We start from the raw sequence: 21,848 nt of genomic DNA on the forward strand, positions 1-21,848 counted from the left end.
CATGTGTAGGAGATTTTAAACTACATCAACAGGAAGGAGTTTGATCCCCTGCTGAAGGTGGACCAACTGAACCTAGAGAAGGATAAAAATAAAGTATTTTTCCGCTTTGGTGAGTGTGTTTTACAAAAGGCAGTGGCTATCCATACGGTTGCCGTATCAATATACTCACCGAGTTGGATGTGTCGCTGGTGGGTGAACAAAGCATTAGCCAATCAGGACACAGAACACAATGCGTGTTCATACGCTGTAAAAAAATGCATCAAATATTGCACTGTAAAAAAATCTGTGAAACACAGAGGCCGCGAAAGGTGAACCGCGATATAGCGTAGTTGGTACGCGTTGGTACAGTAGTCCCTACTGTACCGACGTTCTATCCGCACTCAGCACCCCTCATTGGCCAGTTTAGGTCAGGTGATAGGTCAGTCATTGGCTAGTTTAGGTCAAGTGACTAAGACTAAACCTAATCCTAACCCTAAGTCACTACGTACGTGTACTTCGGTAAACGTACGTGTACTTCGGTAAAAGTACCAATGGCACCGGGTGTTGTCCGTACGGCAACCGTACGAATAAACACTTTCTTTACAAAAGGCTTGATTTTGAAAAGGACGGCACATGCCAGACAGGTCACCACCTATCACACATGCTTTTCCTACTGTAGGAGGTACTTCACGCTCAAGGAGAAAATGCAAAAACTACACACTAAAGTCCAGGACCAGCCCATTGTTGTGCAGCAGTGATGTTACACATGGTCCCACAGGCTTCTCTAAAACACATTTTTCATTATTTAGTATTGCTCTCACATTACTTGTGTTATTAGTGTGGCTGCTTTTGTAGATTTTAAATATTTACAACTGGTGTAAAATTTTGACCCAGTTTTATTCATACACTTTCCTTCAGGTCACCAGTATAACACTACTTTCTAAAAACTAGCTTCACTCCCTCAGCCAATCAGCTTTGATACCCCCGCCATGGAGGTAATCTTTTCACTGCTGTTTGTCTGTGAGCAGGACAATGTCAAAACTACAACAGTTTTGACAACATTTTTAAACAAAGATAGACTTTATGCTATAAAATATTCTAATAAAATTTGTAGGGAATCCGGATTAATTTACTGATTCTGCATCAGTTTCAAAAATAAAAAAAACCCTATCATCCTTTTCTCAGTTAATAATTGACCAACTTTCATGTAATTTAACTCAGTTATGTCAGGTTTGTTCATTAATTACCTCACTGAGTTTCCTCTGGATCGGATAAGGATTGCGCGTTTCGTGAGTTTTCAGCAAAAAAAAAAAAATGGGGCTGCCCAATGCCCATACATTTAAACCTATTGTACCGTTATTGATGGGGGTAGAAATGTCTTGCAAGCCTTTACAGTGTAAATGATCAAACTACCATGATATTACTTTGGCCACACACAGCTGATGATGTAACATTAGATATGGTCTAAAAGTAGAAAAACAAACCATAAGTCACTGTTACTTGCGGTGCGATATTAAAATGGACCTGAATGTCTTTCTTCTCGCCCTCAGTGGAGGAGGAGATTTCCTTCCCTCCTACTTATCGTTATGAACGAGGTTCGAGGGACACGTACGTCTGGCAGAAGCAGAAGGCCACAGGGGTATGTTTGCTCTCAATGTTTTACATCTACTGTTAATAAACACTTTTTTTGTCCTATCCCCTGATAATTCTGTTCTCTTATCACCTCCTCTATTTGGTCAGATGAGAACAAACGTTCCTTCCTGGTGTGACCGGATCTTGTGGAAGTCGTACCCTGAAACGCACATCGTCTGCAACTCCTACGGTAAGACCATCGGAGGGAAACAGTTAAACACACAAGTTTGTACCAACACGTAGGAGTGATTGAATCCTTTTCTCCTCAGGTTGTACAGATGATGTAGTGACCAGTGATCATTCCCCTGTTTTTGCGACATTCGAGGTGGGCGTGACCTCCCAGTTTGTCTCCAAAAAAGGTACGACAGAGTACCAGGAAGATTCTTTTTGTCTTCTTTTCGAATAATAAGTTATGGTTTTATTTATTCAGACAACTGTTCCTCAGGAAATCCACTTTGATCTCCTGACATGTTTTCACTGACAACTGCCAGTCTTTATCAGAGGCATCTGCTGATCAGTTTGATGTTTCCTTTAAAGTTTCCTTGACTAGAATGTATTGATTATTTAAAAGGGACAATGCACATTAATAAACAGACATGATGTAAATGAGCCAGAGTTAGCCAAAAGTGGCTAGTTTTAATCTGGTGTCCCTGGTCAGATTTTAAAAGGCAACCTAAAATGTCAAAGATATTAAAATACAGAGAGAATACAACATGACAAAATAGAACAGTAATGCCAAATAACAAAATATTACTGATAAAACAAAATACCAGGTGTACTTTCACGTAATAATTCCAGCAAGATTATTTTTGTTATGGTTTAATTTATTCAGAAGTCAAGGACACTTCAAAGTAAACATCAAAGCTTTTAACATACGCCTCTGATGAACAATGGCAGTTGTCAGTCGAATCATGTCAGGAAATCAAAAATAAAAAAATAAGTTGTCTGAATGACTGAAACCTGAACATATTATCTGTGTGTTCGTGTTTCAATGGCTTGGTGACTTTTATCTACGACTACAAATAATGAGTTATTGATCCTCTTTGTTTGTCTGAGAACTGGTTTCGTGTGAGCCAAAAAAGGATAGAAAAAAGGCCTAATGGTATTTAGTAGAGATGGCCGATATTATTGGCCCATAGATATTATACCTGCGTGTGTGCTTAGTTTCAAGAACAAGGATTTCCTGAGGAACCGTTGTCTGAATAAATGAAATATTAACATATATAGGTACGAAAGAGTATTATTTCATGTATGGCTGCAGTAAAAAACTCTTTTAGTAATTGGTTACTTCCAAAATTGATACGTACTCTTAAGACACAAAAAACAGTATGAAGTGTGAATAAAACGATAATTTGCAGATTATTTTTTGGTCTTAAGTAAATTGTTTACTCTTTTTTTCTGTTTCTATCCTATTTGTCTTCTTTATGTCCCTGTTTCCACCACATTCTACCCGACTGTGTAGGTCTGCCTAAGTCTTCAGAACAGGCGTACATTGAATTTGAAAGCATCGAGGCCATAGTGAAGACAGCCAGCAGAACCAAGTTCTTTATCGAATTCTACTCGACATGTCTGGAAGGTGAGTGGATGGACTCATCATCATTTACGCAGGCCAACACATTTCCTCCAGGTTGACAGAAATCCTTCAGGAGTGACGTTGCAAACATTCTTTCCCCCTGTGTGTACTAAAACGCGTCTGCCTCTCCTCCTCTATCCTTCTGTTCCTATCCCAGGCAGTCAGTATACTTTTTATGTTAGAGTCCAATCTCATGAACCCATGTTTGACCCACCTACTTTGCACCTCGCACCTTGGAATGAAACAAAAACTTCTGTCTTTTTGCCAACCTCCAACATCCTGCCTCGCCCCTGTTGAACCTTCTCCCATCCATTCTTCCCTCCCCTCCTCTGTATCTATTTTTCTCCTGCCTTTAGAGTTTAAGAAGAGTTACGAGAATGACACTCAGAGCAGCGACAACATCAACTTCCTGCGCGTGGGATGGTCCAACAAGCAGCTGACCACACTGAAGCCTCTTCTGTCAGAGATCGAGTATCTGCAGGACCAACACCTGTTGCTAACAGTGAAGTCTCTGGATGGTTATGAGTCCTATGGTAATATTGTGTGTGTGTGTGTGTGTTTTGTGTAGTATTTAACTAAAGAAACATTATGCGAGAATAGCGTGTGTGTGCCTTTTCTTTCAGGAGAGTGTGTGTTGGCCTTGAAATCAATGATTGGCAGCACAGCACAGCAGTTTGAAACCTGTCTGTCCCATCGTGGCGAGGAAACTGGGAAAATTCGGGGCTCCATGAGGGTCCGAGTCCCCTCTGAGAGGATGGGAACCCGGGAGAGACTCTATGGTAATGTACAGCTTTCACTACATGATGGCGGCAGTGCAATTTAACAGTGGCGGTGGTATTTAAGGGGCACCAGAGAGCTCCCTTACCTAATAATCCCTATTAAAAGTGTTAAAGTCACCTGTTACATGTCATCCCTGTGTTTATCTCATTTAAAGGGAGGCAGGTTGCTAAACTTTGCTTTTAAATGACAAATAAGCTGAATTTGTGTCATTTGTGATAAACACAAGTTTAGGTAACAAGGTAAGTTGTGGTGCTGTTCCCTGATGGCTGAGAACGACAGTGTTGTGTATTGACGATATTAAACGTTGGGCGGATCCTGTATTAAAGGATTTTCTTCAAAAACGGAACCTCAGCACAATATGCACAACTGTGACACCACGTTACACTCTCAACTTAAAACAGTTGACTATTCTCCACTCCTTCCATTTTCCTACCCTGACTCCCTCTTCCCTGTTTCCTTCCCCCTCATCAGGTGTAATACTGAGGGCTGGTGACGGTCACAATTCTGCACTAAAATACATTCAATTATTCAATCGCAATAACAAAACATGCATTGTTATTGTGAAAAGATTGCACTACATATGGTGTTGACCTTTGACAGCATGCACAGACAAGGTGAGAAAAAAATAAATTAAAAAAACGTGACCTAAAGGAAAGACTGAACATGTCAACATCGTCACGATGACAAAAATACGCACAAATTTGTTGCATCGGAAACTTACTTAGTTTTAACCGCTGTTGAGTTTATGCCTGTAAAAGTTATAAATTGTCTTCTTTTTCCCTTTTTTTCCAACTGCCTCCATTCAAAGTCAAAGAGAGATATGCTCTGTTTCACAAATTACCCCACGACCGTGACGTAAAGCAAATCAATGCATGCATAGATTCCAAATGCGAAAGGGTCTATTGTGTGAGATTTAGCCGTTATTTTAATATGAAAACAAGTATTATTATTATAACAAAATGCAGCCACTCCTCTGAACCCCCACCTGTCTGCCATTGTTGCTAATGTTCCCCTACAAGAGGGACATTTAGGCCTAAAGGAGCCCTGTGTCTTATATTGAGAGACGTGTGTGTGTGTGTTTCAGAGTGGATCAGTGTGGACAAAGATGAGACGGGTGCACCCAAAGGGAAATCCACGATGGGACCCAGAGCGGGACACGAGTATGTGAAGTCAGTAAATCCCTCACTTTTTCATTTTACTGTTGCTGTATAATTTGTCTCTGATGTGGGAAACAGAAGTATATTTACTAAGTGGGACAAATTACAGACTTTTTAAACGTCACCTGCCTTTTGTTCCTATTGTAGCAGTAAACAAACACAGTCCATGAACAGCTGGTTGTGATTTTCAGTTTTTTGACTGCAGAGGAAGCAGGCGGCTACACAGAGCTGGGCGGGTATGAAAGTCCATCACTATGAAGCACAAGCTGTTGACAGGGTGCTGGGGAACATGTTTGATGTTTAGATCCTGGTTTTACCACATGGTGTCACCTGGTGCCTTCTCAGGACTAACAAACAGCAAATTAAACTCATTTACAGTATCTGTCCTCCATGTTTGGATTGAATGTAACTTACGGGGAGAAAAAGCTATTCTGAGATCATGCTAACTCAGCAGGAAAGTACTGGGTTTGAGTTAACGTTCCCTCTGTGTGTTTGTGGGCTTTTCTTCACTTTACTTCCACAGTCTTAACATACAAATTTGACTGTGAAAGTGAACATTTTTGTGGGATCTTTACTGACTTCTTTTGAAACAGGAAGTGAGGGTGTGGCAGCTTCTTGTCGGTGCATATAATCTCAAACTTGACAAACTACCAAAACAGAAATGACATTACGTGTAGCCACCTTTACCCCCTCACTGTTTGCACCAACTGGGCCAAGACATTGGTTTTATCTCTAAACAAAAAGATTGGGGAAAGAATTGAAAACAAAATACATCATTTATTATAGGATAAAAATTATACACATACATTTTTGTGTTCCAACAGTGAATGAACTGGTGATCATTTCTGTTTACGTCTGGACTAAAACTGCTTTTCATTTGTCGATTTTTTTAAATGGATTGAATGAATTTTTAATTTTTTTTTTTACACTAACTAATGGAATTAACTCCTGTTGTGTCTGAGATGTGTCCACATCAATCTAAACTCAACATTTCTGTTAATTGTTTTTTTTGCTTCAGGACATCTGTGGTCCGTAAACAGCTGGGAGAGCTGGGAAAGGTTAGTGAGGAGGGAGAGAGAAGCAACAAGGATGAAACAGCAGCAAGGTACACGTCACAACTCACCAAACTATGAAACTATTCACCTTTTTGTTTGTTTTTTGCTCTTTCTTATCAACAATCAAGAGCCGTTTCTTGATATAGTCTATATTGTCACATTTCTACATGACAGACGCCAGTAGAAGCTGCATCATTTGATGTTTCTGATGAGTGAATAATACAAAACTGTTGATAGTCGATGTCAGGGTCAATTATAATTGTAATTGCGTAGTTGGTAATTAATTACAAATTAAAAATATTGTGCAATTAATTATGCTTTGTGATTAATTAATCTACTTAATCACTTTTAATCTCACCTAAAAACTGCTGAGAAATGCCTTCAACTTGAGGTATTACATTATTGTGGCAGATCGAAACATTGATATACAGTATAATGAAGTGGCTTCATAAAGTCATTTATTGTTTTTACCAGGCTTGAAACACTTCCATTCCTCTGTATGTGAGACTATAGTTTAGACCATCAGGGGAATATTGATGTGTACTTTAGTCAATCTCCAAATAATAGAAAACAGAAATGAACTAAAACATCAAGTTCATATGTAGTACTATAAGTTAGCACATCATAAACAGTAAGAACAATTTTCTGATCAACACAATTATTGAACACTGAACTTGTTGCTTTTTCCCTCCTTCAGATCTATCTATTAATTACAGGACCGTGTGTGTGTGTGTGTGTGTGTGGAGTGAATATCTCACTGACGAGATGTCTGGTCGACCTAAAAGTTTTTTGCCAGCATGAGCATAGAACGAGTTTGTGCATCCATTATTTTGGACTTGTATTTGGTGTCGCAAAACGTTTATTTTCATTTTATTTTGAAATCACTGCGGAATCAACACGGGTTACACCGGATGGAGGGTTAGACCGGAGAGAGGGAGGGGCGTCTGAGCAGCCGCACTCACACTGATATACTGGCAAAGCTCTCAAGTCATGCATTGGGCGTGAGACACACGCATTTCAACCTGATTTGAGTCACTGAGTGAGTGCATGTGTGCGGCTGAAGCGCACACATGCACTCACCTGTCCATCTCTCAAAGGAGAGATGGACAGGTAGCGAGTCACACACACACGTGGGTGCATGCGTGCTGCTGATGGGTGTGCATGTATGTGAGTTGTGTTACCACAACCACAAAAAGGAAAGGTTTTAACGGCACGTTAACACCTACAATAAACAGCACTAACCATAATAACACACACACATGTTTCCTCTGGAAGTGTGAGCCACACACATGATTTCATTTGTCACTCATGGATTCATTCATTTTGGCTCTGAACCATGTCATCTTGTCTAGTGTGTCCTAACCACTCGGTCCGTGCTAGCTGCTACATAGTTAATATTGAGATGCTAGCTCCTACATAGTTAGCATTGAGGTGCTAGCTGCTACAATGGTTAGCAGAGATGAAAAACAAATTAGATGATAGATAATATTTTTTTAATATATTTTACAGCTGATTTAAGACTTGGGTCGAAACTGACCCTTTATGATGTAAAATGCTGGTCACTGTAATCGTAATTGAGTTGTAATTGAACATGGATAATTGAAGATGTAACTGCAATTAAAACATGTAATTGACCACAACCCTGGTCAACGTAGACAGAACAGAAAACCAGTTTTTAACCTTGTGTTTTTTTGTGTGTTCGTTAAGACCGAAACAGGAAGCAGCAAACAGTGACTCATCAATCAGTAAGAACAGCTACAACAATCCAGCGTACTACATCCTGGAAGGAGTTCCCAACCAATCAGCTGCAGCTATTTCCGCTGAGCTTCTCCCATCGCCGACCTCAGCAAACCCCCAGGCAGCTAAAGCCCCTCATCCCACGGCCAGCGCTCGAACCAAACCCCCCTGTCCGTCCTCGGGGCCGCCCCCCCAGCGCAGACCAATGACGGGACTCTCAGTCCGCACCATCAGTGAGGAGGGCTCACCTGAGGATGACTCAGCAGCAGCAGCACAGGCAGGAAGTGTCGGAGCAACAGTTGGAAGCACTTTGAATCGACCCCCTCCTGACTTCCCCCCACCTCCTCTTCCTAAAGCAGCCCTGGAACCAGGCTCGGAGCCCCCCATGACCAAACCTCGCACTCTTCACCCTGATCTAGCTGAAGTCAGGATCCCATCAGCCCCCGCTGCACCGCCTGTCCTCGGGGAGGTGTTTAGGCGAGGGGGGGCGGGAGGGGGCGCGCTGGACGACCAGTCATGCTCCGTGCTACAGATGGCAAAGACACTGAGTGAGAGTGAGTTCAGTGGACCGCCTCCACCACGCGCTCCATCAGCACCACCTCTGAGAGGGCAGCCCCTGGGGTTAGGGCTGGACGCCTGCCGCACATTCCCCCCCAGGAACCCCATCACAGAGAGCATCGCTGAGGACATGCCTGAGGAGGTAGGCTGCTCCACATGGTACCTGTACTAAACTACATTCATTATCATGTGCTGTCAAAGGCAAGGCATGGCAAATATATTTGTATAGCGCATTTCATTCACAAAGCAACTCAGTTATATTTAATTTCATTTATTAATTTATTAGGACTGCGTACAAATACATTAAGTTATAAAAACAGAGATGTTTGTACCAGACTCTAGCTTAAAAGTTAAGATGCAGTTTACGGTTTACAATGTGCATTACATGATAAGTTAAGAATAATCATGTCACCTCCCTTAAACTAGTACAAAATTAGACAAAGAGTTTAAGAAAAGGGTCTACATTTTCAGTAACAAACATAATCTTTGCTTAATAATTGTTCTGATGCTGTGATGTTTCGACAGTAGCTTTCAGATGCACTTTTCTGTTCAGGCACTTTGGGGCAGCAGCAGCTCATCTCTGTCAGTGGGGGAGTCATCAGTGGGTGAGTGGCTGCAGAGGCTTGGACTGGAGAGATATGAGCAAGGCCTGCTGCACAACGGCTGGGACGACCTGGAGTTCCTGAGGTACGTCTGAGCAGGAAGACGAGTGCAAACACTGCACTGCATAGTGTGTGTTAGGAAAAGGTTTACTGTCAATTAAGTTTTGGAACAGCTCTTTCACAGTGAAAGTGACATAGAAGACAATGTGTCTGAGACAGAAACATTTTAATCTAAAGTAGTAAATAAAAGTTTATTAAAGGAAAGGGGGGGGGGGGTGTCACCAACATCAATCAATATGGTTAATTCTGTGGGAGTCATGAATGTGCACCTCAAATTAGGAAAAGATTTGGATGAAATATTTTCAAGACACACTAATTCTAAAACTGAAAGTTTGACCTGATGGTGGCGCTGCAGGAAGGAAAGGATCATATCATCACCACAACCAATAGGGTTCACACTCGAGTTGCCATTAATGTTGTGAGTACATTTTAAAAGATTTAGATGAAAACTATTCAAGATAAATTGATTACATTTTAAAAGTTTGGTGCTAGAGAACAGGGGGGTATTTCATCAAACCCAGCTCAGGGTTAAGTCCAGGTTTAATCCGAGGGTCTGGCTCCGTTAAGCCAAGTTCTAACTGGAACGGCCGTTTCATCAATGAGAAAACACCTTGTTACCATAGTAACACAGTCCGTGGCGCAAACCTGCTCTCGACCAGGTTTAGGCAGCAGGCTAGGCTTAAGCTGCAGACGCACTCTCATAAAACCACCGTCATCATTTTGAAAGAAATCACTTATTGATGCTTTAAAACACTCAATAAATATCTACAAAAGACCTCTGTTACAGTTTTTTAAAATATATATATATATATCACTTTAAAGGGGACATATCATGGTTTTAAATCCTTCCTTTTTACATATAAATCATACAGTTGTGGTCTATATAAAGCTGAACTGCAATGCTTGGGTCTGAATTCCTCATTATTATAGCTCCACCCCTTTTCTACCCCTTTTCTGATGTGCTTCTGAGAGCAACTCGTTTTGGTGCGGTCTCTTTAAATGCAAATGAGACACTCCATACCCCGCCCCCTCTTCAGGTGACACTCGGTTCAACTCCACCCTGCTCGACCATTTTTGTAGTTTGATAGAAGAGATACGGCTATGTAGCGGCGCATAAACTTTTTATTCAGAGGTTATTTACAAAATGTCAACAACAGAAGACTTGTCCATCCAGCCTTACATGTTCCAGCCAGAGTCTGACCCAGCGGAGCGAGATGAAAATGAAGATGATGAACCTGCAGAACCCTAACAAGTGAGCTAACACAAGCACCGAGCTAACGCTAGCGCCAAGCTAACGTCACGAAATGCATTTTAATACAGTCTTTTCAAAGACAAAAATGGCAAAATGAAATGACTAATGAAAACTTTAGACTTAAATTAAATCACGTAGGCCATATCATCAAGGATCTAAAACGAGCACACAGCGCTAACATATGAAGTCTGAAGACGGTGCATTTGCTAAGCAACTGCTAATGCTAACAAAACAATGACAGGGACGTCTTATCATCACACTTTTTAGCATTATTTACAGCTTACCGAAGTGCTCTGTTCGTCGTCTCCAAAGATAGAAGGAATTGAACCCTCAACCAGACAAAGTCTTTCGGCAAATCCTTCTTTATACTGGCGGAGGTTGATGAAGCAGTCATCCATGAAGTGCTTCGCGCACACAAAAAAGACCTTACCCACAGATGTGGGTACATTTCTGTGAAAAATAAAACTCAACCAGGCACTTCGAAAAGGTTCTGATGCTGGGAGACGGTGTAATGAAGCGTGTGGGTTACTACATCCAACAACCGAACATTTTGACTTATCCTCTCATAACTTCGGCATCCTTGAGCTTGGACTACAAAATAAAAGCGAGAAATAAAAATGGCGGATTGCTCGAAGTGTTGGACCTGGAGTTGATGTCCTAATTTGGCAGTTCCGCTGCAAATACTGTGATGTAATAGTTCAAAAAACGTATTAGAGAATAGAAAAATCGAAACAGATTGAAAAATATGAGCAAAACAGAAAATAAAGATATCTACGGAGCACCTGAAGAGACTAATTTGATTTTTTCTGTACTTCTAAGCACTCTAAATATACAACAAAATGCATTTAAGGGCTAAAAAAGTGGATTTAGCATATGTCCTCTTTAACACAATTAAACAGAATATCATGGTAAATGTTTAATTATGATTTGAAATCGATACAAATTATGATTGAATCATTATATACTGTACTTTTTAATTAGATGATCATGGTCTCCATGTGTTTAAACCATTGGTAATAATATCTCTACATATGGATATGTGCGTATCCATCACCTCCGTTTACAGTACGGTATAAATGTCCATTCATTGATCAGAGATTAATAATGAGAATATACCCATTACAAATCTCAGTAACGTGTGTTACAATGCATTTTAACCTGAGATGCCACGCTAACGCCAAGTAGACAGAGAGAGATACAGGCACAGCGAAGAGAAAGCGAGCGGAGGACAAAAGTGTGGAAGAGAGTCAGACAAAGCAGCAGAAATTAAGTTTCTCTCGGTCTGCCGTGCTACTTGAACCAATAGAAGTGAGGAGACTGGTGGCAGAGTATGCAGTGGAGAATATGCAGCTTCTGTCAACAGTGGAATCACCGGCTTTTAAAAAGCTTGTCGGCAAAATGCCCACCAACGCCAGCAATGACAAGGTATGCTCACGTTGTCATAGTGATACCATACCATACACTATGGTCACTGGGTCGTGCGGCTATCTGTTATTATTACAAACAGCGACATAACGCTAATATCGGGAGGGCTTAAAGTAGTCTGGCATCGTGTTTCATATGAATGGGCCTAGACTTTAAATATTTATGATATCTTTATCATAACTTAGCAGACTTTATCTTTGTCTGCTTTTGTGATTCTAACGGTCATTGTTATTTATTGCACCATGGCGTATGAGCCTTCACTGTGCCTTTTATATTAAGTTGTTAGTAGCCTACACAGTCATGATGGTATACCACATCACCCTCCACTTGATATATAATCAGCTGCAATAAACTATATTTTAGCATTTTAGAATGCTAGTCATACTTCTGCGTTTTTTTTTGGTGAAAGTAACTCAAAAGTGTAACGCATTACAATTCAGAAACAGTAATATTGTAACTAATTACTTTTAGATGACAGTAAATGTAATGTATTACATATTGAAAGTATCTTGCCCAACATTTGCTTCAGTTGTTTTTCTGTGATAAATTGACTAAATTACACCAACTTTAACCCTTCACTACTTTTAAAATGTTTACTTGTTAAACGTGTTCGTCCTTTATTCTCACTGCTCAGTAACAGATGACGTCACGTCCGGTTGGTCTCAGCATTGGTTTCTATTGGCTGTTAACTCATTGGCTGACAGCCATTTTCTAAGCAGCCAATCCCATATTGCCAGGTGTTTGAGATGATTTTCACTGATCTTTCAAGACCCACAGAATATTGTGTGCTATGATTATGTAAACATAGAAACCACCATAAGAAAGATTAGACTCTTCTTTCATCAGGAAAAAAAAATATATATCCACCTTTTTCCATTTTTTAGTTATAGGCTGGTTTCACCAAAAAACAGAGTAAACAAGCTTTTTGTAAAAATAAACATATCAGGCAGAACAGTGACTTTGACGCTAATATATTTTGCTTTAGTGACACCTCAAATATCTGAACAGTGGTTTCCTTCTATAAAACAGCAAAAACAACACTGAGAAAGGGCTTTTGATGGCAAAATAATCATTTTTACCTGTAACCAGCAGCTCTGTTGGGAGGGTTAGCATCCATAGCATGCTTGTCGGAGGCTTTTTTAGGTGGAACACCTGTCTGCTTCCTTGATACTCCTACTTCACTGTGATCACCATCATCTCCTCCAACACTCTTATCACAGTTAACCAAAACCTGTTCAAGTGTAAGGTGCCTGTATGTTTCCTTATCTGATTTCCCACGTTTTACCATTCTGTCTCGATCTTTTCCTGGACTATGGATCAGTAGGAAGTAGCCAGGTTTCTACTTCTGCGACCTGTGATCGGGCATCCAAAGAGCACTGTTGCCACCTGCTGGCTCATCTTACTTGTAGACAAATATTGTCTACAAGTAAGATCTTTACATGGAAGTTGCATAAGGCTTTACTGCACCCGTTCCCACTGAAAAGCATAATTGACGTCTATAGACGTCATTGGCAGTCAATGAGTTATTCAGTAAACGCTGCAGTGCATATGCCCTCAGGTCTCTAATCATTAAATCTGTGATTGTTCTCACGGTTCTTATGAAGACTTTCATTTAAGCTAAACACCGTCAGCTGGATCAGCTCAATGGGGGAGTTGAGAAGCTGAGAAGAGTTTGATGGTAAAATGGTAAAAGCCAGCATGGTCACGGATGGCTTAGCTAAACCAGGTTTAAAACTGTAGGCCTGGGACTTTACTAAGAACACTTTGATAAAATACCCCCCAGGCTATGGTTTCATTAAGAAGGGGTTATTTATGTATTCAACAAATAAACAAAGCCTGACACAAAAACTATTTTTGAAAATAGTAATAATATAATTTTCTGGAGGCAAATATCCCAGGGGTCAAATTGACCCCAAGGGTAAAAAATGATATTTGAGGAGGATAGGAGGGTTAAATAAGTTTCACCAAAACCATGTTGGACATGTTTTTTACCTGATGTGTTATTTTTCAGTGACATCACTGAGGAGGACCTGGAAGAGGCAGGTGTGATGGATCCCGCCCACAAACTCATCCTGCTGGAGAGCCTGAGGCAGCAGCAGCAGAAATAAACAGTAGAACTGGTCTATGAACTGATCTATGAACTAGTCTATGATCTAGTCTATGAACTGGTCTATGAACTAGTCTATGAACTGGTCTATGAACTAGTCTATGATCTAGTCTATGAACTGGTCTATGAACTAGTCTATGAACTGATCTATGAACTGATCTATGAACTGGTCTATGAACTGGTCTATGAACTAGTCTATGAACTGGTCTATGAACTAGTCTATGAACGGTCCAAACATGAGCGAAGCTGAGCTGGAACGTGCCAACCCATGCCAGACTGTGCCTTCAGAGAGAAATTGCACTCCATTTGTAACATGTGTGGAACCAACGCCTTTGTTCACACGCTCTGTGTGTGTGTGTGTGTATATATGTGCGTGCGTGTGTGTGGCCTTTATCAGTAGTAACTATTTCAATCCTCAGAGAGGAAGTTGTGCAGCTGAAGGTGAGCACTAGTCTTGTGTGTTTCAATCCGAGCCGACATTTTTAGTGTTCTGCAGCTGCATCCATGTCTCTGATGTCCCACTTTAAGAAATATGATTTTTGTTCGTGTGACCAGCCTCTTCTCTTGGGCTGTGTGAGCAAAACAGTGGAGACGGTTAGAGACCCTCAGGGGGGCGTGTCCAGCTAATACTATGATGGCAGTGAGTAGAGAAGGTATAAAAACACATAAGTTAGATGATATGTGGATCACTGAATTATGGCTCTTGAGTTAATTATGTTTATGTTTTAACGATAAAGGGAATATTGAGCTTTCTAACCAAATAAAACCCTTAATACTGTCTACAAATGTATACAGTATTTCTCCTTGGCTCCTCTGTGAGTTACTGACCATTTTTTTTCCTTTCTAGGACAATAAGCTATTGCTGTCGTAGGTTTGTTGAGTCGGTAATGCATATAGCCTTGTCAGTAAACTCTGTTGCACCAAGGTGAAATGTGTCTTTAAAGGCAGTACATTCATCACAATCACACTTAAATATCGAATTTTATTTGATTTTTTAATGTTTAATGAGCTGTAGGTTACTCTCTTTACTTCATAGATAGATAGAACTATTTCTTCAGATTCAGTTTTAGGATTTATTATTATGCTACCTTTTTTCCGTGTCACCAAAATGCATTCAGACTGCTTTAATCTATGAATCTGGGTCTTTTGTTACATTACTAAAGTCAAGAGTTCCCCGAAGAGGTTTTTTTATTTTTTTTTTTATTTTATTTTTTTTTTAAATCCTTAACATCTGTGAAGTTTGTTTAATGTTTGTTCTGGGTTTGATCAGCAGGTGGTGCTGTTGCACCACGAACACGTCCTGTGTTGTGTAAATCCTTGTAGTGGTTACAAATCATTTCAACTATTCTTCAGCTCCACATTTGATTCCTTTGTTCCTGAAACTGGAAGCTAAATTTAAAAATCCTAACTAGTTGAACCTATGTCTTTGTTATTTTTACTTTATTTAAGAAGGTTAATCTGATTACTTTTTGTAGGAAGAAGCACAAGCATCTGAGCTTGAAACTGATAAAAGTTTTTACCAACCTTTGACTGACTTCACAGGCATAATGTGTCGCAATATATTCCTGAGCTGCTGGGTTGATGCAGAGATTGTGAATTATTCAATTTTTAATGTTATTTTAATGATTTTAAGATGTTTGGACTTTGTCAGTGTTCTCTGTGTGCGTGAGAGAGTGAGACGAAGACTTGCAATTGTTCATTCTGACACTCCATTTTATTTTGTTCTGTCATGTGTTCTTTGTTGTTGTGTTAAGTTAATGTAAGTTGTTCACCTGTGCTTTATTTTTCAATAAAAAATCTAACAGATTTTCTTGTACGGCCAATTTATTGTCCTTTTGTTGCTGTCTGAGGGAAAACATTTCATCGTTTTAGTTGTTCATCGATGCAGGTTTAGTTTTATTTTAGTCATTTTAATTTATTTTATTTATACAGCTTGATTCTAATACAGATGGGCAACTTTAACTACAGCGGGGGCCACAACAATTTGACCTGAGGGCCACATTATCAGAATTTGTCAGCATTGAAAATATAGACCAATGTGCATTAATACAGGAAAGAACCAAGGGTTTTTGTGTTTTTGAGTCATTTTGTGTATGTTTTTTTCAGCTATTATCTTGTGTATTTCTGTTCTAATTTTGTGTACTTTTGTTGTTTTGTATATTTTTTCTATTTTTGTTGTCATTTCCTGTGTTTTTGAAGTAAAGTTTAATAATTTAGTGGTCTTTTTTGTCATTTTGTGGATTTTTCTATAGCTTTCTATGTTTTGTAGTCATTTTGTGTGTGTGTTTTGAAATAATTAGGGACGTTTACTTTGTCGCCACACAAAATTCAATCCAAGGGCCACCAGTTGCTCTAACACATTTAAAATGATTTCAGTCGAGTACCTTGAAACTAGTTCCTGATTGGACGAAATCATTCATTTCAGTCTTGGAAGCATCATTAAGTGTCTTGATTAATTAATTTTGTTACAAAATGTTCTGCATTGTTGTCCAGGTTTTCGACTAAAGTGCACTCAGTCGGGTGTTGCGAGAAAACCGGAGATCTGACCATATGAAGACATTAAAGCTATGATTTTAGACAATAATTATTCAGTGTCTTCACATCTCTTTGTTCACTCACCAAAAAGCAGATTAGCAGACTCATCAGGCAGTGCCTCCATTATGTAGATTTATTAGAATATTAAGAGTAGTGCTATAATTCCTCATCACTTCAGCTTCCTGTCCACTCATGGTCTTCAGTAGTGGCTGAGATGCTTCTGTGATGACATAAATCTGTAAAGCCAAACCAACTAACCCTATCTAATATTTATATTACTACTTACAGAATTTACAGCCACACAATTTTTAACGGAACAGATGAAAGTTTGTTATGAGTTTCTCTCTGACACGATAAAAACTTTGATAAATACACGTTTGTTTTCACTTTTAAGTATAACCACACGCAGAGAAACCAGCTCGTCCAACTTTGAGAGATTTTTGACCAAAGTGACGTAGGTTTCTCACGGGCAATCATGGATGCTTCACTAAAGCTGCAATTTTTTGTTTGCAACAAAATCAAGAAATGAATCAATACACTGTAGAAAAGTCTCCGTGCCAGTGTTGGAGCAGCTTGATTTCCATGCTTCAGAGACACAAAACCTTTCAATGGGTCAAGGTTTCCACCAAAGTGTTTCCCACATGATCTCATCAGTCCGTCAGTGAGAATCAACACCTGCAGGACTTTAGATTCTGCACTAGTTCCGTGTCTCTTTCTGGCAGAATCTTAACAACTTCCTGACAGAATTTAACTGAGTGAGAGGAGTGGCGTTGGTGCTGTGTGAGGGTTAGTGTGGCATTGTGGGAGGTTGATGAGCAGATCCTGTGAGGTGTAATTGGATTTTTACTCTGCAAATAGCCTTTCGGTGGGCCCTTGGCTCCTCCTGGTAAAAGTCTGTGTGTCAGAGGGCTCAGAGGAAGTTGTGCTTGAGAATAAAAGTCACTTTGTTTTGTTCCCCTAGCAGAGACTACTGCAGCGTTGTGTTTGGATTTCTGCTTTAGACTGGAACCTGACCTCCATGCTCATCAGAAGCTGCTGAAGTGCACAACAGGGCTAGTGTTCATGGGAATGGGAGTCAGAGAGAGTGTTTGTTGCTGTCTGTCCATCAGTTTGATCAAAACTGTAGAGTTTAATAAATAGAAGTTCAGATGTGATCGGTGAAACACACACATCAGATCAGGGCGTGTGTGGATATAATGTGAACAGTCACATGTCGAGTTAAGATGGAAGATTATGACCACACCACTGATTTGAATATTGAGACAAAAGTTTGTCTGGAGAAGAACCAACAACCTGGTAGAGCCAAAGCAGATTGGACCAGCTGGACAATGGACGAAGTCGTCCACACAAAAGGAGAAGAAGCTCCTTCCTGTTTGTCCCTGTGTGTTTTGTGTTCTCGTCCTGTGTCTCAGAACAGGTTTGTCTTGAGGACAGGATTGGGTTTTCTGTGGAAGGAGGACAGGACCCCAGCAAAGGGCCCGGTCATACTGTCCGCCGGCTGCCAGGCCTTCAGGATCTCCTGAGTCTGGGCAGCAGGCTGAGCTACAGCCGGGTTAGACGGACCCAGGCTGGACCAGCTGGGAGTCTTCAGCCCCTGAAGAACCGGAGAGCTAGTGTTGGTATAGCTGTTGGTGGGGGCGGGGCTAGGGCTCAGACTGGCAGGGCTCCCTAAGTTTCCATTGGCCGAACCTGGCAGAGAGGCCGTGCTGTCAGGAGTCGGGCTGCAGGTGGACTCTTTGGACTCGTCATCATCTGATGAAGATCTGGGCTCTCCGGCCTTCTTCCCCCCAGAGGAGCTGCTGGTGTTGCTGGTGGGCCCCCCGGAGCTGCTGGCTTTGGCGTTGGCAGCTCTTTCCTGCTTACGGAACTTAGCACGCCTGTTCTGGAACCACACCTGTGAGTTTAGATACACAGAGTTTAGACATAAAAATAATGAATGTTACACTTTTGATTATTATTCAGTAAAAAATATCATGTTAGTCTTGATCACCCTGTAGCTGGCCACCTTTGATGGGGATGTCTACTGCGTAAAAGGCCGAAACACCTCAAAAGAACATGATGCGTCCCAAATTTACATCCTCCACATCTGAGACAAAGCAACCACGCCATGTACTCTCAACATCATGTCTTGTGTTTAATGATTCTATGGATGGATGGTTAGGTGTCCATTGTAAAAAAAATGTGTAATCTCAATGAGAGAAACCTGGTTAAAAAAGAATATAATAATAATCATAATATTTAATCAAATGGATGCATGGCCAGCTCTCTCATGCAACAGATATTTTTAATCTCAGTGGGACTAACTTGGCAAAAAAAGGCTATAACAGTGGTTCCCACCCTTTTTTGGATTTTGGATTTTGTATACTTTATTATCTCACAATGGAGAAATTCACTAACCATTCCTTTGGGGAACAGTTGGCAGCCATTTTTGCGGAGTGGATCGTGACCCCATTTTGAAATCAAGAATTTCTGGCAACCCGAAAGACCTTTTTTGTTTTCTAGAATTAGTTTTTGATCAAGATTGTTACTTTATTAAATACATAGTTTCCAGTATTAGTAAAAAGTTGTGCCAACTCAGATTATTATCATCATCATCATCATCATCATCATTATTATTATTATTATTATTATTATTATTATTATTATTATTATTATTATTATTATTATTATTATTATTATTATTATAGTATACATTAATATATATAATAATATTAATAATAATAAGAAGAAGAACTAGATGTATATTTCACAAAGTGAAAGTATAGAATTCAGTTCTTTAAGACTGTTGTTTTAATTTGCAAAATAACGTTTTGTTTTGTTTTGTTTTTTAATTCAAAAGTAAAATTTTAATCAGTAATTTTTTACATTTTTAGTTTTTTTTTTTTTTTTAATCAATAAGACATTTCAGGTGACCCATTTTAAACTGCAGGTGACCCCGCATGGGATGAATGGATGGATGGATAGATGGATGGATGGATGTATGGATGTATGGATGGATGGATGGATGGATGGATGGATGGATGGATGTATGGATGGATGTATGGATGTATGGATGTATGGATGGATGGATGGATGGATGGATGGATGGTCTGACCTGCACTCGGGCCTCAGTCAGGTCTATCTTCAGGGCCAGCTCCTCTCGGGTGTAGATGTCCGGGTAATGAGTCTCAGCAAAGACTCGCTCCAGTTCTTTAAGCTGAGAGCTGGTGAAGGTGGTCCTGATGCGGCGCTGCTTGCGTTTCTCATTCAGTCCGGATGGATCCGAGAAGAACTTGTATGGAACTGTCAGAGGAAGGTTTAACCCAGTTAGTGAGTTGTGTTAAGAAACCAGCGGGCCGCGGACCGCCTCAATTTATCATCAAAACACGACATAATGCAAAAGATTTGCTTTGATTTTCAATTGTTCTATTAGATCAAAGCTGTTACAGTGAATCCTTCATCATTTATTATATTATATTATATTATATTATATTATATTATATTATATTATATTGTATTATATTGTATTATATTGTATTATATTATATTATATTATATTATATCAATAAAACCAGATATTTTAATGTTAAATGACATTGTTTATTAATGCAGTACAAATTTGAATAAAGCTGCTTAATTTGTGTCCACAAACCAAACCAAAGGGGTGTGACAGTATTTACATTTATAACTCAGTTTGTGAGATTTTAAACAATCCCTCCAAAAAAGAGAAAGAAACAAAACCGATTTTAAAAGACAAAAAAAAATAATGAATGCGTCTTGCAGAAATGAGGCCTATCATATTAATTAATATTACCATTATCAGTGTTTTTAACATTATAATTATATAATAATACTAATAATAACATTATATTATTTTATTATATAATTATTAGGACTATTGTTATTATTTTGAGCTTTTAATGTAATTTTGTGTTTAAAGAAAGAAATTGGTTTCACAGAAACAACACGTAGGCAGTTCTAGTTACAGGAATAAAAAAAAAAAAACTGTAGCTCCTTAAAAAAAGTAATAATATAATTGTGGAAAAAATATTAATGGCGTTTTATTTAAAATTTTCAACGCTTTTGGTACACGTTTTGTTCACCTTTACGTCGGGTTTCTTGTTGGATAAATGATGGAATTAATTTCATCACGGCGGGTAAATATATTGTGTTAGTAATGGTTGTATTTAGAGACAATATTTACATGTCATCGAAATAAAAAATAATCCAATATTCACAGTGAAATTCCACCTATATTTACCCGCGGCCTTACACGCACTGCTGTTATAGGTCGGCTATTCAAAATCCGATTTTGAATGAAGTTTGATGTGTGACATTTCTCAGGACTTTCATGCACTTTAATGCTCCAGTAATGAATGTAAATGTGTTCCATACCTGACGGATATGGAGCGGGCTGGTGCTCCCGCAGGGCTCCCAGTGTGCAGCTGGCCGAGCTGAGCGGACTGCAGCCCGGGTTGGAGAAGGCACCGGTCCGGATCGGGTTGTACTGGAAAGAGCCGGCCTGGCTGCACGAGCTGAAGTCCGCGTAGGCCGACGCCTCCATGGCGGCCATGCAGGAGTCATAGGAGTTCAGGTAGGAGTAATCCATCTTATACATGGAGGTGCGCAGGAGAGCGCGCACACCGCTCTCTTCAGGTCTTCCTGCTGGTTTGTTTTATATACGGTCACTTTGGCTCCAGAAGCGTCCGCACTGAGCGGCGTTATGTCTCCAAACTCCGGTGCGGTGCTCTGGTGCTGTTCTCTGTGCGCGTCAGGCTGATGTGGCTCCCTGTCAGTAAATCCAGATGTTCGCTCTGCGCGTTCGCTCCGTGTGACAGCGCGCTGCGCCCCGTGCGCTGTTTATAATAAACTTGGCAGGGCTCGAGACAATAGCGAGGCGGTGGTCTAGTTTCCATGACAATGGCACAGGAGAGTGTGTGTGCGTGGACTCGGACCGCCCTCCGCCCACTGCACCGCCCACGGCTTCACCATGGAGCAGGTGTCTGTGCGGGACGCAGGAAAATCATCGACTTTTCTCCTTTGAATCAAGTCAAATTTCAATGATTTTATCATCGGACAAATCTTATTTAGTCTCTTTTTGTCTAAATAAAATAAGTGTCGCCGCAAATCGTTCAGAAACGATCGATTATGGATTATTTACAAACTGAGGTTGTGAAGTTATAACTATTAACATTTTACATGGAATCTGACCATTTGATTTCCACTTGTGTATAAATATTTGCAATTGTTTTGTTTCTCTTGTTCTAAATCATACGCAATTTATTTTCTTTTTTAAATAAACCGCAGTGTGGGTGGGATCTTGTTTTTTTCTCGTTTCATCATCAAATCACCCATTATTGAGGTCCACTCGTCATTGTTGGGTTTATGATGCGTAATTGTCGATTCTGGTTACTTAT

General features: G+C 40.0%; 2 protein-coding genes across 5 annotated transcripts in view; one reads left to right on the forward strand and one right to left on the reverse strand.

The window, feature by feature from the left end:
* The window catches only part of inppl1a (inositol polyphosphate phosphatase-like 1a), a 39,784-nt gene extending 24,061 nt beyond the window's left edge, over positions 1 to 15,723 (forward strand). Inside the window, exons 16-28 of one of the 4 annotated variants that reach the window (XM_028464731.1) lie at positions 10 to 109; positions 1,530 to 1,618; positions 1,720 to 1,801; positions 1,881 to 1,970; positions 3,074 to 3,187; positions 3,541 to 3,717; positions 3,808 to 3,963; positions 5,049 to 5,133; positions 5,313 to 5,357; positions 6,140 to 6,226; positions 7,884 to 8,613; positions 9,025 to 9,158; positions 13,822 to 15,723. In XM_028464731.1, the coding sequence (XP_028320532.1) occupies positions 10 to 109; positions 1,530 to 1,618; positions 1,720 to 1,801; positions 1,881 to 1,970; positions 3,074 to 3,187; positions 3,541 to 3,717; positions 3,808 to 3,963; positions 5,049 to 5,133; positions 5,313 to 5,357; positions 6,140 to 6,226; positions 7,884 to 8,613; positions 9,025 to 9,158; positions 13,822 to 13,918 (1,986 nt within the window). In that variant the 3' untranslated portion in view covers positions 13,919 to 15,723. The remainder of the gene's footprint in view (positions 1 to 9; positions 110 to 1,529; positions 1,619 to 1,719; positions 1,802 to 1,880; positions 1,971 to 3,073; positions 3,188 to 3,540; positions 3,718 to 3,807; positions 3,964 to 5,048; positions 5,134 to 5,312; positions 5,358 to 6,139; positions 6,227 to 7,883; positions 8,614 to 9,024; positions 9,159 to 13,821) is intronic. The other 3 variants (XM_028464732.1, XM_028464733.1, XM_028464734.1) reach the window with 3 other exon arrangements.
* Positions 15,724 to 16,159: 436 nt separating this feature from the next.
* phox2a (paired like homeobox 2A) lies at positions 16,160 to 21,365 on the reverse strand. The gene is made up of 3 exons (XM_028464787.1): positions 20,827 to 21,365; positions 19,547 to 19,734; positions 16,160 to 18,346 (listed from the first exon to the last, which is right to left on the reverse strand). Exons 1-3 carry the CDS (start codon positions 21,047 to 21,049, stop codon positions 17,861 to 17,863), a joined length of 897 nt encoding a protein of 298 aa, XP_028320588.1. The 5' UTR covers positions 21,050 to 21,365; the 3' UTR covers positions 16,160 to 17,860.
* Between the last annotated feature and the right edge of the window lie 483 nt (positions 21,366 to 21,848).

The sequence above is a fragment of the Gouania willdenowi genome, chromosome 13 (genome assembly GCF_900634775.1).
Source record: "Gouania willdenowi chromosome 13, fGouWil2.1, whole genome shotgun sequence".
In the NCBI taxonomy this organism is placed as follows: Eukaryota; Metazoa; Chordata; class Actinopteri; order Blenniiformes; family Gobiesocidae; genus Gouania; species Gouania willdenowi.